The 14,958-nt window shown below is 36.3% G+C and overlaps 1 protein-coding gene across 9 annotated transcripts in view; it reads left to right on the top strand.

The window, feature by feature from the left end:
• The window catches only part of DMD (dystrophin), a 2,070,581-nt gene that overhangs the window by 1,443,231 nt on the left and 612,392 nt on the right, over nucleotides 1–14,958 (top strand). For all 9 annotated transcript variants that reach the window (XM_034649821.1, XM_034649815.1, XM_034649816.1 and 6 more), the window contains one exon: nucleotides 4,190–4,422. In XM_034649821.1, the coding sequence (XP_034505712.1) occupies nucleotides 4,190–4,422 (233 nt within the window). The remainder of the gene's footprint in view (nucleotides 1–4,189; nucleotides 4,423–14,958) is intronic.

Raw genomic sequence — 14,958 nt, 5'->3', positions numbered from 1 at the left:
GAGGAGCCTGATGTAGAGCTCGGTCCCAGCACGCTGGAATCACGCCCTGAGCCGAAGGCAGACGCTTAACGACTGAGCCACCCAGGCGCCCCGAAAAATGAAATATTTTAACTAGCATCCTAGATAGAATTGGTCCTAATAAAACGTGAACTAGATGGAAATTAGTTTCTTTCTACTTTGGTATAGCATTTATTTCTCTACTCTTCAAGACTCAAAGTTTCTGAATTTAGAATTCATCTCTCAGTTCTATCAATTACTACCCTCTAGCCACTAGACAAACAAAAACCTAATAATGGTATAAGATTTGTTCGTAGGGATTAAATTTAAGTAGTAAAATGTTAAAGACTTGGAGTGTTTAGGACCCCGAAGAATAGTTTAATTCTATACCTCATGGAGACTCTTTGGTTATAGACTTATCTTGGCTCTCCATAAATCACAGAAATGTAGGGTTAGGATTTGAAAAGAAAATGGAATATTTGGAGAAGGGAGAAGAGAGTTTGTGTAGAATATGGAATAGAGACGAAGGTGTTGGGAGCGGGAATGGGAAGAATGGAAGGAGAAGAGGCTGGAATGAATTCTAGTTCAAAGAGCCCAGAATGGCATGCTAATTTATAAAATCAGTAGCCAGAAAACATTGAGCAGCAAAAGAAAAAGGAGAAGAAAACTCACACACGTAGTATACCTGCTGGCAGAAGGATACTAGGAGACTTATATATATGAATTCATAAAATACTTAGAACAATTTCATGAGATTGGTACTGTTTTCCCCATTATATAGGTGAATACTCGGAAGTTCACAGAAGTTCAATTTATCAAGGCAGGATATAATCCCTTACTTCAAAATCCTGTAATCTCATCTGAGGTTGTATATCGAGGAAATGTTAATGCCAGCTGTCTGAGAGAGAAGTACTATTATAATTGCCCTTTTACAGAGGAGTAAATTGAAATTCAGAGAGCTTAAGTAACCTGCCTAGGGTTACCCAGCTAAGCAATGGCAGAGTGAGGATTCAAATCCAACAGTCTGACCCTAGATAGTTTGTTTATACTCTGCTTCTTGTTCCAATGTTCTTTCCTGCTTTCTACCTCCCTTGATAGAAAAGTGAGGAACAAAAAATTAATTGGTTCTATTTTCTGTCTTCTATATTTGACCTTCCATTGTCTGCCCCAAGCGGTGGCTCTTTCTCCATTAGTTTCTTGTTCTGAGAATAGTTAAAATGACCTAAACAGTAAGAGCCTAGGAATATTCTGTGTTCTAGTCTTCGAGAAACCATCCTTTGAGATTGTTGTCTTTTAGGGCTCCCCGTGGGTAGAAGGCCTCTAAGTGTACTCAAAAGCTTACTGTGCATAGATTTATTTTTTAGATTCGTTCATTTATTCAGAGGACATCAATCGAGCACCTACTGTATTCCAATACCTGTGCAAGGTGTAGGGGCTAGAGCAGTAAGCAAAACGTACCTTGTTCTCCCCTCCCTTTCCCACCGCTTTAGAGATGTTTTCAGATGTTGAGTGCTGGGGGAGAGTTGACCAGCCATGAAGGGCCTGACTGGTCCATGAATGAGATCACCTGCCCATGACTGGGGCACCCATGGCTACCTTGCTGACCTCTCAATCTCCGCATAAATCTGTTTCAGCCGACTTTGTACTTGGTGCTACTTCTTTCTTTTTCCTCATCGGAGAACTTTGTGGTATTATCATTCCAATGTCACTTGTCTGTACTTTTTAGTCATCCTGAATCATTCTCTGTTGTTCAGTCTCTGGCCCCAGCCTTTCTTTTCAAGAGACTTTTTCCAAAACAGTTGAAATCTGATAATTCTCTGTATTCTCATCTTTGACTACATTGAAATTTAAGATGACATGACCGTTTCCACTTCATTAGGCACTTCTTTGTTGGTCAGAAGTAAATCTAGAGAAAAAAAAATCTTCCTGCTCTCCTTTGAGGGTCAAATTTTCAATAAGTCAAGCTAAAAAAAAAAAAAAAGGAACGAAAAGAAAAGAAAACGTTGTCTGACGCCTCCCAAAACTTTGAAATCATCCCAAAGTACTGTATGTTACCTCAGTATCTGTTGTGTGTCTATTTTAAGAACAATTTGTCCATAGTTTCTAGTCAGCCAGGCATTCAAAAGTTAGCTCTCACAGTGATGTTTTAATTTAGCTCTTTTTTTTATCCTCACCCATGCATCCTCTTCAGGGATTCAGCTCCTCTCTTGGAATCCCTTTTAAGATTTTTAGATCCTGTTGGCCCCCATGCTTCCAACTAGGAGTGTTGGATCACAAGATGCTATTTCTGCTGCAGATTATATGTCATTCTTTCTAGAAAGAGCCTCAGAGTAGTGAGAGAGATTCAAGAAACAGTTTCTTCTTTTTCTCCTCAGTATCGTTGTTGTTCAGTCATTATTTCTTGGCATTAATTTTTATTCTACCTGACACCCTACCTTTTTTCTTTCTGTCTGCCTTGTTCAAGATTATTTCTCCCAGCCGTAGGAAACCCTTGTCCCCGAGAAGCTTGAGAGACAGGAGGCACCCTTCCATTTCCCTCATCATCTTCTCTCACAAAAAACTAACCTTAAAAGTGCAGAAAGTAATACAAACATGAAAAGTGATTTATTGCTACCTCAGAATGGAATGCCCACATTAGCACACTCTTCTCATGTTCTAGAATATTTCCCTTCTTGTCCACGGCTCTCAGGTCTCCCGTTGAGATGTTGTCCTTTGCAGCTTTCTCTCAAAGCTTTCCTTCTAAACTATGTAGTCCACTATTTCTTTGCTACTAGTCTCCTGGATGTAGTAGGATTCAGAGACTCTGGACTTTATTTTATTTTTTTTAATAATTTTTTATTATGTTAGTCACCATACAGTACATCCTTAGTTTTTGATGTAGTGTTCCATGATTCATTGTTTGTGTATAACACCCAGTGCTCCATGCAATACGTGCCCTCCTTAATACCCATCACCGGCCTCTGGACTTTAAACCAGATGAGGCATTCTGTTCCCCTCATCACTCACCTTCCTAAATTACCCAGCTGCTTGTTGGTATTTGGTATCAATTCACACTAGCAAGCTCAGCGCTCTTTAGTAAATAAAGGGCCACACACAGACCTTTGAGATTTTCCCAAATATTTCATCTATTTCTACCCCTTATCTCCAACTTCTCATTATATTCATTCATCACTGTATTTCATTTTTATCAGGTGTTTATAAACATAGTGATACCTAACATTATTACCTACCAGTGTCAGAAACTGTGCTAATATTGTTATTTTCTGGCACTGTTCTATGTACATTTCATATATTAGTCATGGAATCCACACAGCTTCCCCTATAACATTCACTCTGTTATTGTCCCTTCTTTACTGAGAAAAAAACCTGAAGCTTAGAGAAGTTAAGTAATGTAATCAAGGTCACACTGCTCCTGGGACAGAGAAAAGCATTCTCTCCTAGGTGTTTTTACTCAGGAATTTTGGATCTTAACCATTTTCAAGTGCCATCTTATACTATAGTGTTCCACACTATTAATATTTATTTAATATTTCTTAATAACCTGGAAATAGTGTTTCATATCCAAGTAGAAAAACTTTTTTAGGTCTGATTTTCCAACAGTAATGTAGCTTGGGTTTTCTCCACTGCCAGTCACTTTATGCCCAGTCTGAAAGAAAAGGAAAAAAAATATGAGACTCTATTCCCAATATAAAATACAGAGCAAAGACAAAAGCATTTCATTGGGTTTGATTTCCCTAAGGTCCACCTCCAAAGTAATTTACTTCCTATTCAAGGAAATAAGATCTAGCCAAACTTGACTTTTGCTTTTTTTTCCCTTGAATGAGAAAAAATAAGTAAAACTTTCTCACCTGGTAAGGTCTGAATACTTTTTTCTTTACCAATTCCACAGTCTGTGTAAATGATATTTGAGAAGGACTATTTAAATTGTCCAGCCATTAGAATAAGCAAAATCATTTTTGAAAGATTGTTAAATGTGTACTAATGAAAAGTTTGAGTCCTTGAATTACCCTGTCATGTAGTACTGTGTAAAGTATTCACATTGTTGGAGAAAAATTAATAACATAATAAATAATACTTTGGCTCAAATTGTACTTTAATTAAGCTTGTTCTATTGTTCCTAAAATTGGCTTCTTTGCTTGTGTTCCTAATTTTTTTTTCTTTTTTTCTTTTTGCAAAAAAAAAAAAAATTTAGCTCCTAGTCAGACTGTAACTCTGGTGACACAACCCGCAGTTACTAAGGAAACTGCCATCTCCAAACTAGAAATGCCATCTTCCTTGCTGTTGGAGGTACCTGCTCTGGCAGATTTCAACCGAGCTTGGACAGAACTTACCGACTGGCTGTCTCTGCTTGATCGAGTTATAAAATCACAGAGGGTGATGGTGGGTGATCTTGAAGACATCAACGAGATGATCATCAAGCAGAAGGTATGGGGAAAATGATAAAACCTGGTTGAGATTTTTCGTTAAAGTGAAGATTGTCCACATGTCAGTTCACTCTCCCTAGACCACATTCCCACAAGTTTTTAGGCAGCTTTTCTCTGTCAGCAACACACTATCTCTACTCTCTGTAGCCTAAGTATGATCAAGAAAAAAAAATAATGCAATTATCTAAACCCATAAATTAAAACGGAATGATAGAAGAAAAAAACATAAACCTTATAATTATAGTTGGTTTAAATGAATTCACTAAACAACTAGTATTTAAAAAATCTACTTAATATCAAATAAGTAGTTCAACTGAGCTGTTTACATTTAAACTGTTTGTTTTGGCATCCTGCAGCCATAAAATATTACAGAATCAAATATAATAATCTGGGAATTGGTTGTTTACTCTTCTGAGTTGTCTGTGCCAATTTTCCTCCTACGATGATGAATATCATTGAAAGTTAGCTATAAATTTTTAGAAGAGAAAAGTACCAAGCATAATATATTTTTAAATACCTTAGATCTTAATATTGGTATTTATGCAACGCTATAGTCAAAGAAACATGTTTTTAATACAAAGATTGCATTTATCAGCCTCTTGGAATCCATTCCACAAAATCATGGCATCAGTTAGAAACATAGGAATACATTGATATAAATCTGGTTGACCTAGCTAAAACAAATGCACTGTGTATCTTTTATATTTCCAAATGAATAAGAAAAATTGTTTTGAAATATTTATGTGTTGTAGTTATTTCACTGCTAAATGATTCAAATCTTTTCTGCGGAAGTAATAAATTGCCTTGAAGGTATTTAGTTGTTACAGAGCTACTTTTTTTAAAAAAGCAGGAGTAAGGCAGACAGATTTCTTTGTAAAATGAACTTTAGCAATTAAGTAGGAATAAAAATAAGTGGATAGTAATCTGCATTTCAAGTACCTTGATTTGAGACCCAGGAGACATGAATTAAGTGTCTTTGTCATTTGCAAATGACACGATTGTGGTCAACTCATTCTGTGGATCTTGGTTTCCTCTTCTGGGCACAGGATACACAGGTTCACATGCTTATTCACCACATAGTGATGGACATGTGTTTATGTAAAGATATGTAACTATTATATAAATAGGTATAATTTGTTTCACTGCTCCTTTAGAACAAGTATTAGTAGGTACATTCTTCAGCAGAAGCCACTGAGATGTCATACTCCTAGAAAGTAGCAGAGCAAAGTTTCAAACCCAAGTCTGTTTGGTTTCTAAGCCTACGTATTCTTACTTACTACATGTATTGCTTGCCAGTATTAATGTAAATGTGGCTACCATTTGGTGATATATATGTTTTTATATATATAGTCTATGCCAGACACAGTGCTAGGCATTTACAGTTTCACTGAGCTGATACATGCAGAAATAAGAGATTATGTTCTTGCACAGTATCATATCAAATTGTGCTAATACTTCCAAGACTATTACTAACCAGAGGAGAGAATATGTTACAGTGTTTATAAACAAGGGCTTTGGAGTTAGATGGTCTGGATTCAAAGCTTGGCTCCTCTCCTACAGTTGTAGACCTTTGGCATGTTATTCAGCCTCCCTGAACCTGAGTTTATCTGTACAACGTGAATGATGATACTATCTTTGCCTTATAGGTTGTCATAAGGATTGCATTAGGTAGTAAACGAAAAATGCTTCCCATCCTGCCTTGCTTACTGAAAGTACTCAACTAGTGTTTGTAATTAATATTAGAGTATAAATCTGCCTGCTCACAGCATTTGTAGCATGCAAACTGTTTGTCATATAATAATATTACATGAAAATAAGAGCTCGTTTCCACATCTACACCCCATTCTGCCACTGGCATTATGGCCTCCTGTAAAAGCCACTGGGTATCAGGGGGGAGAGGAAGTCCCCGCTCCTTTGTGATCCTAGCCTTTAGGATCTGCTTTAGAATCCACCTGCTCAGTAGTCTTCAGAAAAATAAGGTTGACTTTTTCTGAAATGACTTCTGAAATGACTACTAATTTGATCCCTCTTCAAAATGATAGTCTTAAAGATAGGTCCAAAATTAATTCAGAGAAGTTCAAGTGCCATACCTAAGGTCACAGGGTCACAGAAAGCCAGGAATTTTTAAATGCCATATATCTATCTACCTACCTATATATGGCATTGTATATATTGTATGCTTCCCACCCTGCCTTGCTTACTGAAAGCAAGTAAGCAAGAGATGATGACTCTATCTCATATATATATACATATATATGTATATGTATATATGTGTGTGTATATATATGTATATCATAGATATACATGTAATTTTTTATATGAGATAGAGTTATGTATATCATATCTGTATATATAGATATACATGTAAGCATTATATATATGTAAAATTTCCCTTCTCTTGCTGAATAGTGGAGTGCTTTTTCTGCTTCTTCCTCTCATATTTAAAAAATGATTTATAAAGTATCAGTTCTTCCCTTTTAGAGCTTTCTATCACTAAATGGTCAGTAAAATGACCCTCAGTAAACATTAAACAAGTGTGTTTGGGGGGACAAAAAAAGAGATAAGTTTGGGAAAGTATTTATTATAATATCAAGGAATAAACATTTTTCTCTAGGTACAGTTTTAAACAAAACAATCCTAACTTTAATATTTGAAGTGTGAAAAATGAAGCAATATTCCAAAAGGACTTTATAAACTATCAGTGCCTATTTATTCATATGCTATCAGTGCCTATTTATTCATATGCTCATTTAACAAATTTTTATTGAGCTACTACTAAGTGCCTAGGAAGTACAGAGTTGGACAAGATATAAATGCACAGATTAAAGCAGGTGAAGGAAAGAAAGCAATAATAGCACTGTGATAGAAATCAATTACAGCATAATACCTGTAGCATATTTAACACTAATTATATGCTAGTCACTTTTAAGTACTTCACATGGATTACTTATTGCTCACAACACTGTGAGGCTGATAGTAAAGCACAGTGAGGTTAAATAACCTGCCCAAGGTCAAGCGGTAAAGAGACAGCAGTAGAATTTGAACTCAGGCAGTCTGATTTCAGGGTCCCCACTGTAGTTTTCTACCTCCCTGGGCATGTTTAGGGGCTGCTCTAGGGCCTCACTCCAGGAAGCGGGCATTTGACTAAGCCAGGGAAGAAAATGGAGGTCAGAAAAAATTTCTTGAAGAGGCTAAAACTTAAGCCAGGTATTAAAAAACAAGTTGGAAATAATCAGGTAGATAAAACGAAAAGGTGATTCTGGCAGAAGAAACAAACTCTGCATTTTGCTGAGGTGGAAAACAATGTAGTATGTTATATAAATTGTGATTCCATATGGCTGAAATTAAGGGAGTGAGGAAGAAATTGATGAACTTGAATAGAGAGGGATGGGGCTACGAAATGGGGATCTTTCCTTGCTAGAACAAGGAGTTTTGATTATGGCCTGCAGGCAGTGGCAATGCTTGAAGTATTTTAAACAAAAAGGTAAAATCATCAGATGTAGTTTGTTAACTATCAATAGGGTTTTCTGGATGTAAGCAACAGAAAACATCCTCTGATTAAATCAAGCAGAAAGTGAATGTAGTGGGAAAAGGCTTAGAAAAAGAAAAAGTACCTGACCACATCTGGGCATCTAGTTCTTAGTAACTACCCCAGGCTGTCTTTGAAATCCTCTTTTTTCTGCGTACTGTTCAACTGTTCAGAATACAAAGTCCCGGAAGAAGGAGGCCAGTAGACTTTGCCTGGGTCACAGATGCATCTCTTAGCTAGAAGAGAGCAGAGAACTGTGCTTTAAAACCATCTCCTTCCAAAACTCCTCACAGTGAGGGAGGGCCTGTTCCCCTCCAAAGAAATTGGGGGTCTGTTGAAAATAGAAAGGGGAAAAGATACTGAGCAGCCAATAAGCGATAAATACCCCTGAACTCAGGCAAGACTATGTAGAACAGGATGAAGGATGGCACAAATAAAGGGAATTTATAGGAGGTGATGATGGGCTCTAAGCAATATGCTTATCTATTTCAACTTTGCTATATGGAGACCTAAAATAAAGACCATTTATGCCTCAGGACCTTAAATTTAAGTTTGACTCTTGCACATACTGGTTCTCAATAAATGTTGATTGCTTGATGGATAATGTGAATGAAATGATACAATATATAATACAATAGCTTTATTTTTAAAAGAGATTGAAATTTGGGATTTTAATTGTAGCTACAAAGCATCGTAAGTTACATAAGAGGTTGTAACAACATTTTATGAATCTAGGAGAACTTAGTTTTGAACTTAGGAAGTTCAGATCAAACCTTAGACATACAGTGATTGAATTATTGTTCCCAGTAAGGGAAGAAGGATCAGACATTTGAATAAGTTAGCTCTTCATAATGCTAGATCTTGAATTCAAAATCATGTATTTGATATTAAGCTTCTGTTCTCCTTTCATATAACTTATTTAAGTTCTTAGTTTAGAAAACTGGGTTACCACTATTTTGAAATAAAAGCAATTTTTACTAAAAAAAGTAAATTTTACTAAGTGAATTATATTAAGCAAAAAAAAATAGAAATTGAAATGACAACTGTAATTTTTTTGAAGTTTATAAAATGCAGCCATTTAAAAAAATTAAGCAACTTGCCTACTTAACTTTAGAGAGTAAAAATATACTATTATATTGTAGAGGAATAGGGATGCAAAATATGCAAATTAAATCTTTAAAAATAAAACATACATGAAGCTCCAAGTTGATTTCCTAAAATTGTGAATTAATAACAGAGTGTGATTTGTAATTTATAGTTTCATATCAAAAAAGTCTGATTTTTAAAAATGCTCTTTTTATTTCATCATATGTTTAAGTAAAATTGAAACAAAATTGTTTTGACAATTATTCACAGTTTTACTGACATAATCTATCAAATGAAGGGAAAATACGTCTAGAGTTTTTCACTGAAAGTATGACCATTTGGGAAAGGAAGGAGGGAAAGACAAAGGAAGAGGGGAAGGGAAGAGGGATGGCAGGAAGGAAGGAAAGTTAGGAAAAAAGAGAGAGGGAGGACAGGAGAAATGGAAGAAGGGATGGAAGGTGGGAGGGAGAGAGAGGTTGGGGAGATAAGAGAGGTGGATGGCAAAATTGAGAGCTTTGGGGCAGTGAAGAACTGTGTTGCTATCAAGAGATGGGATTTAGGTGGCCGTATGATATCATTATTTTTTATACTGCTGGTATCTGATTGCCTATGCTAAATAAATTATAGTCTTTTTCAAGTCATTTTGGCCAGGTGTTCAGGGTAATTCACCACTAAATCTAAACCACGGGTACTGTATTGAGTAAAGAATTGAATCGGCAAAGGAGTTTTATCCTGTAATAAGACCTCTCCAGGTTGGGGTTGAGAAAAATTGGCCAATCTGGACAAGATGATAATAGCATTGTTCAAGATTCATTTTTAACTACACATTACAACTCTACCTGAGAGATTTCATTATCCAAAAATTGAATAAGCAGTTTCAGTAGGTACAGTCTATATTTAAATGGAAATTAATTACTTGGATGTGTTTAATTTTTTTTATTGTTAAGGTCAAAGTCTTTATTAAAAGTTCCATGATTATTTTTTGAACTCTGGCTGTACCTACACAAAGAGCAATTGAGTGGGTCTGGAATTATTCTGATTATAACTTTCAGTGAAAAAAAAATCAGCTACAATCTTAGGACAAAAGAACTTGTCTAGCATGGACCTAGAAGGATTGGTGAAACACTGTTGGGGGAAAAAACGCTTTGTTTAAACTAAAAACAAAACAAAACAGAACATTTCTTGGAGTTACTCTGTTGCCATGAGCATAGAAACAAAGTGGATGTTGCAAATAGTTTCCCTTATTCAACAAATGAGAAAAGTTACAGACAATACAGGTAATTGGTCTAAGGTGATTTAGTGAATGTAATTGCCCTAATGTAAATCCAGACCTCTTGTGAATAATGTTTCTTGCTCCTTTTCCTTTTTCTATGACCCCTACCCCCATTTCTTAAGCATCTCCTCATTTCTCCACCAAAGTTAAAACAAGCTATGCACAGTTTATTTCCGTGGGTGTCCAAGGGACTTCACAAGTTGTAGGACAGTCATCTTAGGGTGAGGGGATGGATTATTCTGGTTTTTTTTCTTTTAACAAACAACCATCCAGCCCTCATCATCTCATCTTTGTACTGCTATACAACCTTGCATAAGAAACACCACTCCAGAGGGTGACGTCTTTCCATATATCAAAGGTGTGTGTTATATTCTACAAAGAATAATGTCATAACATGTTTGGCTGAGGATATTTGCAAATTTGGTACTGCAATTATCTTCTGACAAATGTACATGTCTCCTGTAGAAAGCTCATAACTGTGTGAATCACTACTCCACATGCACACAATTTTCTCTCCCTACCTAATGAGAGCCAAATTCACTATTATCTTCACTGAAGGGTGTAAGGATAAGTCAATGTCAACAATTTGACTTAGATTATACTCTCTGGTCATGATAAAATAAACTCCCCTTAAAGACAAAGGTCATAAAGTTGCAAACAAAAAAATCCTGTTCTTGAAGTGTCATAGTAACATTTTTATGGAAAGTGATACCATACACTTTTTGGCTTAAAGATAAACATAAGTTTTACTAAACTACACATTTCAAAGTCTGTGAATGGAAATGCATATCTTAATACATTTCAGTTCAATTCACTGTAAAATTTTCTGTCGAAACCTTATCGAGTAAAACTGAACCATGATATTTACATGAATTCTGATAAAAGCCAGTATACTGTGTTTTCAGTAAAATACCAGTGGGATTCTGATAAGGAAGTTTATGTTTGTCATTGTTTTTAAATAGTGAATTCTGTTTGAAAATTTCCTTGCTTGGGTCTAAGTAAATCCTTGATATGAAATGGCTTTTATTATTTTCATAAAAACATCTAAAACATGCGATCTTCTCTGTTTTATGAGAAAGCAAGCTACCAAATTCAATGTCTTTTAATCTTTTTTGAAAGCTATATAATGTTATTATATTCTGAATGCTATTACCTGCTTTGGGGGCTTTTCATTTCACCATAATTTTGGGTCCTTGAAGTCTATAATTGAAGTTGTGGCGTGCAATAATTGAAGTTCCTCTTACTGTTGCACTTGATGTTAGGGTAATGGTAGGTGATGTTAGGGTAATGGTAGTTAATGTTAATATTAGATGCATGGTTCTTTCTTCATTCATTCCTCAGTTCAACAAATTGTCTTTGAAAACCCATGTTGAAAAGTATGCTAAAGACAGGTAGGGAACTATTAGGAAATGATGTTGGAAAGAGATAGTGGGGTAAGAGCTTGGATTTGAATTTGATTTCCTGTGTCTGTTAGTGAATAATTGAGATTAAGATAAAACAATGCTCACACATAACTGCTAGTAAGTGTTTCTGTACATTTATCCACACTTTTCTCTGTATCATTACTTGCATTAATGTCATAAATGTATATATATAATTAACATACATATGAGGTAGATATTTTTAGTAGTTTGCAATGAAAAAAATACTACAAATATTTTTTGTCTCTCAAATGCCTGCTTTGAGACCTGAGTTACAATGTCATGCAGATTCATCAGAGATATAGTGACTAAATTTAAAGGGGTTTTGGTGTAAGACTAAGTATTCATTCTTCTGTTATTTATTGAACACTTGCTGGTGAAAGACATCAGCATTATCTGTTCCTGGGGATTAAAAATAAAAAGAATAGGCAGAGAGAGGAAGATGGTGAAGTAAGAGGACCTTAGGCTTGCCTCATCCCATGAACACCACTAGATAACTATCGAATCATCCTAAATAACCCCAGAAATCAACCTGAAGACTGACAGAACAAACTCTAGAACTAAAGTGAGAGGAAGCCACATCGAAGACGGTAGGAAGTACAGAGAGGTGGCTTAGGGAACAAAGGAATCTCAGCTGGTGAGGAGGGGAGGGAGTAGTGGTCACAGAGAAGGGAGAGAGAGAGAGAGGAACACACAGGGGAATGCACAAGGAGAATGTTTCCTCATTGACACTGGCTTAGAAAGTGAGAGGGGCTGAATTCCCTGAGTTCTTACAGCCAGTGGGACTTAAAGCCTAGAGTTTTAAAGGTCAGGGGGCCTGGCTGGATAAGGATAGAGCAAGGGCACTGTGCGACTCTTGGAGAGAAGTCAGGCAAACAGCAAGGATGCATACAGCATGGAAACCAGATCCAAAGAGTGCCTGGGGCACACAGTGGGGACTCTGTGCCCACTCTTCTTAAAGCATGTCCCTGAGAGGCAGCATTCCTGGAGATGCCTCTTCTGGAATAAATGAGGTAGCCAGTGCCATTTTCTTCCTCATCCCTGCAGCATAAACACAGAGTCACCTGCTGAAAGCAGCACAGTGCTAGCACTGGCTACTGAATTTGCTTACACTAAGTCCCCACCCCCCTGCTCTCTGGTGAAACTGCCCTACTCAGCCACACTAGCCTCAGACCCAGTGTGGTGGGTCCCTCCTCCAGAAGACCAGCTCAAACCCTTTCCCACACCACATCTCTCAATCATAGAGTTTTGCAGGGTCTCAGTTCTGATGGAGGTGATGGCAGGTCTCATTTCACAGGCAGACCAGAGCACACCTAGTTAAAATTCACCACATTCAGGCCAAGGTCCAAACACAGGAGCTAGATCTTTGAAAAAAATTAATAAAATTGATAAACCTCTAGTAGACTTATCAAAAAATAAAGAGAAAGGACCCAAACGAAATCACAAATGAGAGAGGAGAAATAACAACCAACCCTACAGCAATACAAACAATGATAAGAATATTACAAAAAACTATATGTCAACAAGTTGAACAACCTGGAAGAAATGGATAAATTCCTACAAACATATAAATTATCTAATATGAAACAGGAAGAAATAGAAAACTTGAACAAAGAAATTGATTCAGTAATCAAAAAACTCCAACAAACAAAAGTCTAAGACCAGATGATTTCACCAGATGGTGACTTCTATCAAACATTTAAAGGGTTAATACCTATTCTTCTCAAACTATTCCAAAAAACAGAAAAGGAAGGAAAACTTCCAAATTTCATTCTATGAGGCAGAAATTACCCTGATACCAAAACCAAATAAAGACACCACTGAAAAAGAGAACCACAGACCAATATCTCTGATGAGTATAGATGCAAAAATCCCCAACAAAATATTAGCAAACCAAATCCAACAATACATTAAAAAAGGCATTCACGACAACCACGTGGGGTTTATTTCTGGGTTGTAAGGGTGGTTCAATAGTCAAAAATCAATCAACGTGATACATCACGTTAATTAAAGGGTAGAAACCATATGATCTTTCCAATAGATGCAGAAAAAGCATTTGATAAAGTACAACATCCATTCATGGTAAAAACCCTCAACAAAGTAGCTTTAGAAAGAACATATCAACATCATAAAGGCCATCTATGAAAAACCCACAGCTAATATTATTGCCAATGGGGAAAAACTGAGAGCTTTTCCTCTATGGTTGGGAACAAGACAGGGATGTCCACTGTCACCACTTTTATTCAACATACTATTGGAAGTCCTAGCTATAGCAATAGACAACACAAAGAAATGAAAAGCATCCAGAGGTGCCTGGGTGGCTCAGTTAGTTAAGCATGTGACTCTTGATTTTGGCTCAGGTCATGATCTCAGGATTCTGAGATTGAGCCCTGCATTGGGCTTTACACTGGGTGTGGAACCTGCTTAAGATTCTCTCTCTCTCTCTCTCTCTTCCCCTCTCTAAGAAAAAACTTCCAAATCAGCAAGGAAGTAGTAAAACTTCAACTATTTGCAAATGGTATGATATTACATAAAGAAAACCCAAAAGACTCCACCAAAAAATGGCTAAATGAATTCAGTAAAGTCACAGGATACAAAATCAACATACAGAAATCTGTTGCATTTCAGTACACCAATAATGAAGTGGCAGAGAAATTAAGAGATTAATCTCATTTATAGTTGCGCTAGAAAAATAAGATACCTAGAAATAAACCTAATCAAAGAGGTGAAAGACCTGTACTCTGAAAACTATCAAATGCTGATGAAAGGAATTAAATACAATACAAAGAAATAGAAAGACATTCCATATTCATGGATTGGAATAACATTATTTTAAAATATACTACCCAAAGCAATCTACACATTTAATGCAATCCCTAACACAATACCAACAGCATTTTTCACAGAGCTAGAACAAACAATCCTAAAATTTGTATGGTACCACAAAAAACCCCGAATAGCCAAAGCAATCTTGAAAAGGAACAGCAAACCTGGAGGCATCACAATTCCAGACTCCAAGTTATACTACAAAGCTGTAGTAATGTAGTATGGTATGGTACTGGCACAAAAATAGACACATAGATCAATAGAACAGAATAAAAAACCTAGAAATGAACCCACAACTATATGCTCAATCTTCAATGAAGCAGGAAAGCACATCCAATGGGAAAGAGGCAGTCTCTTCAACAAATGGTGTTGGGAAAACAGTAGCAACATGCAAAAGAATGA

This window comes from Ailuropoda melanoleuca, chromosome X, assembly GCF_002007445.2.
Source record: "Ailuropoda melanoleuca isolate Jingjing chromosome X, ASM200744v2, whole genome shotgun sequence".
Lineage (NCBI taxonomy): Eukaryota > Metazoa > Chordata > Mammalia > Carnivora > Ursidae > Ailuropoda > Ailuropoda melanoleuca.
This window is presented reverse-complemented; position numbering and strand designations above follow the sequence as displayed.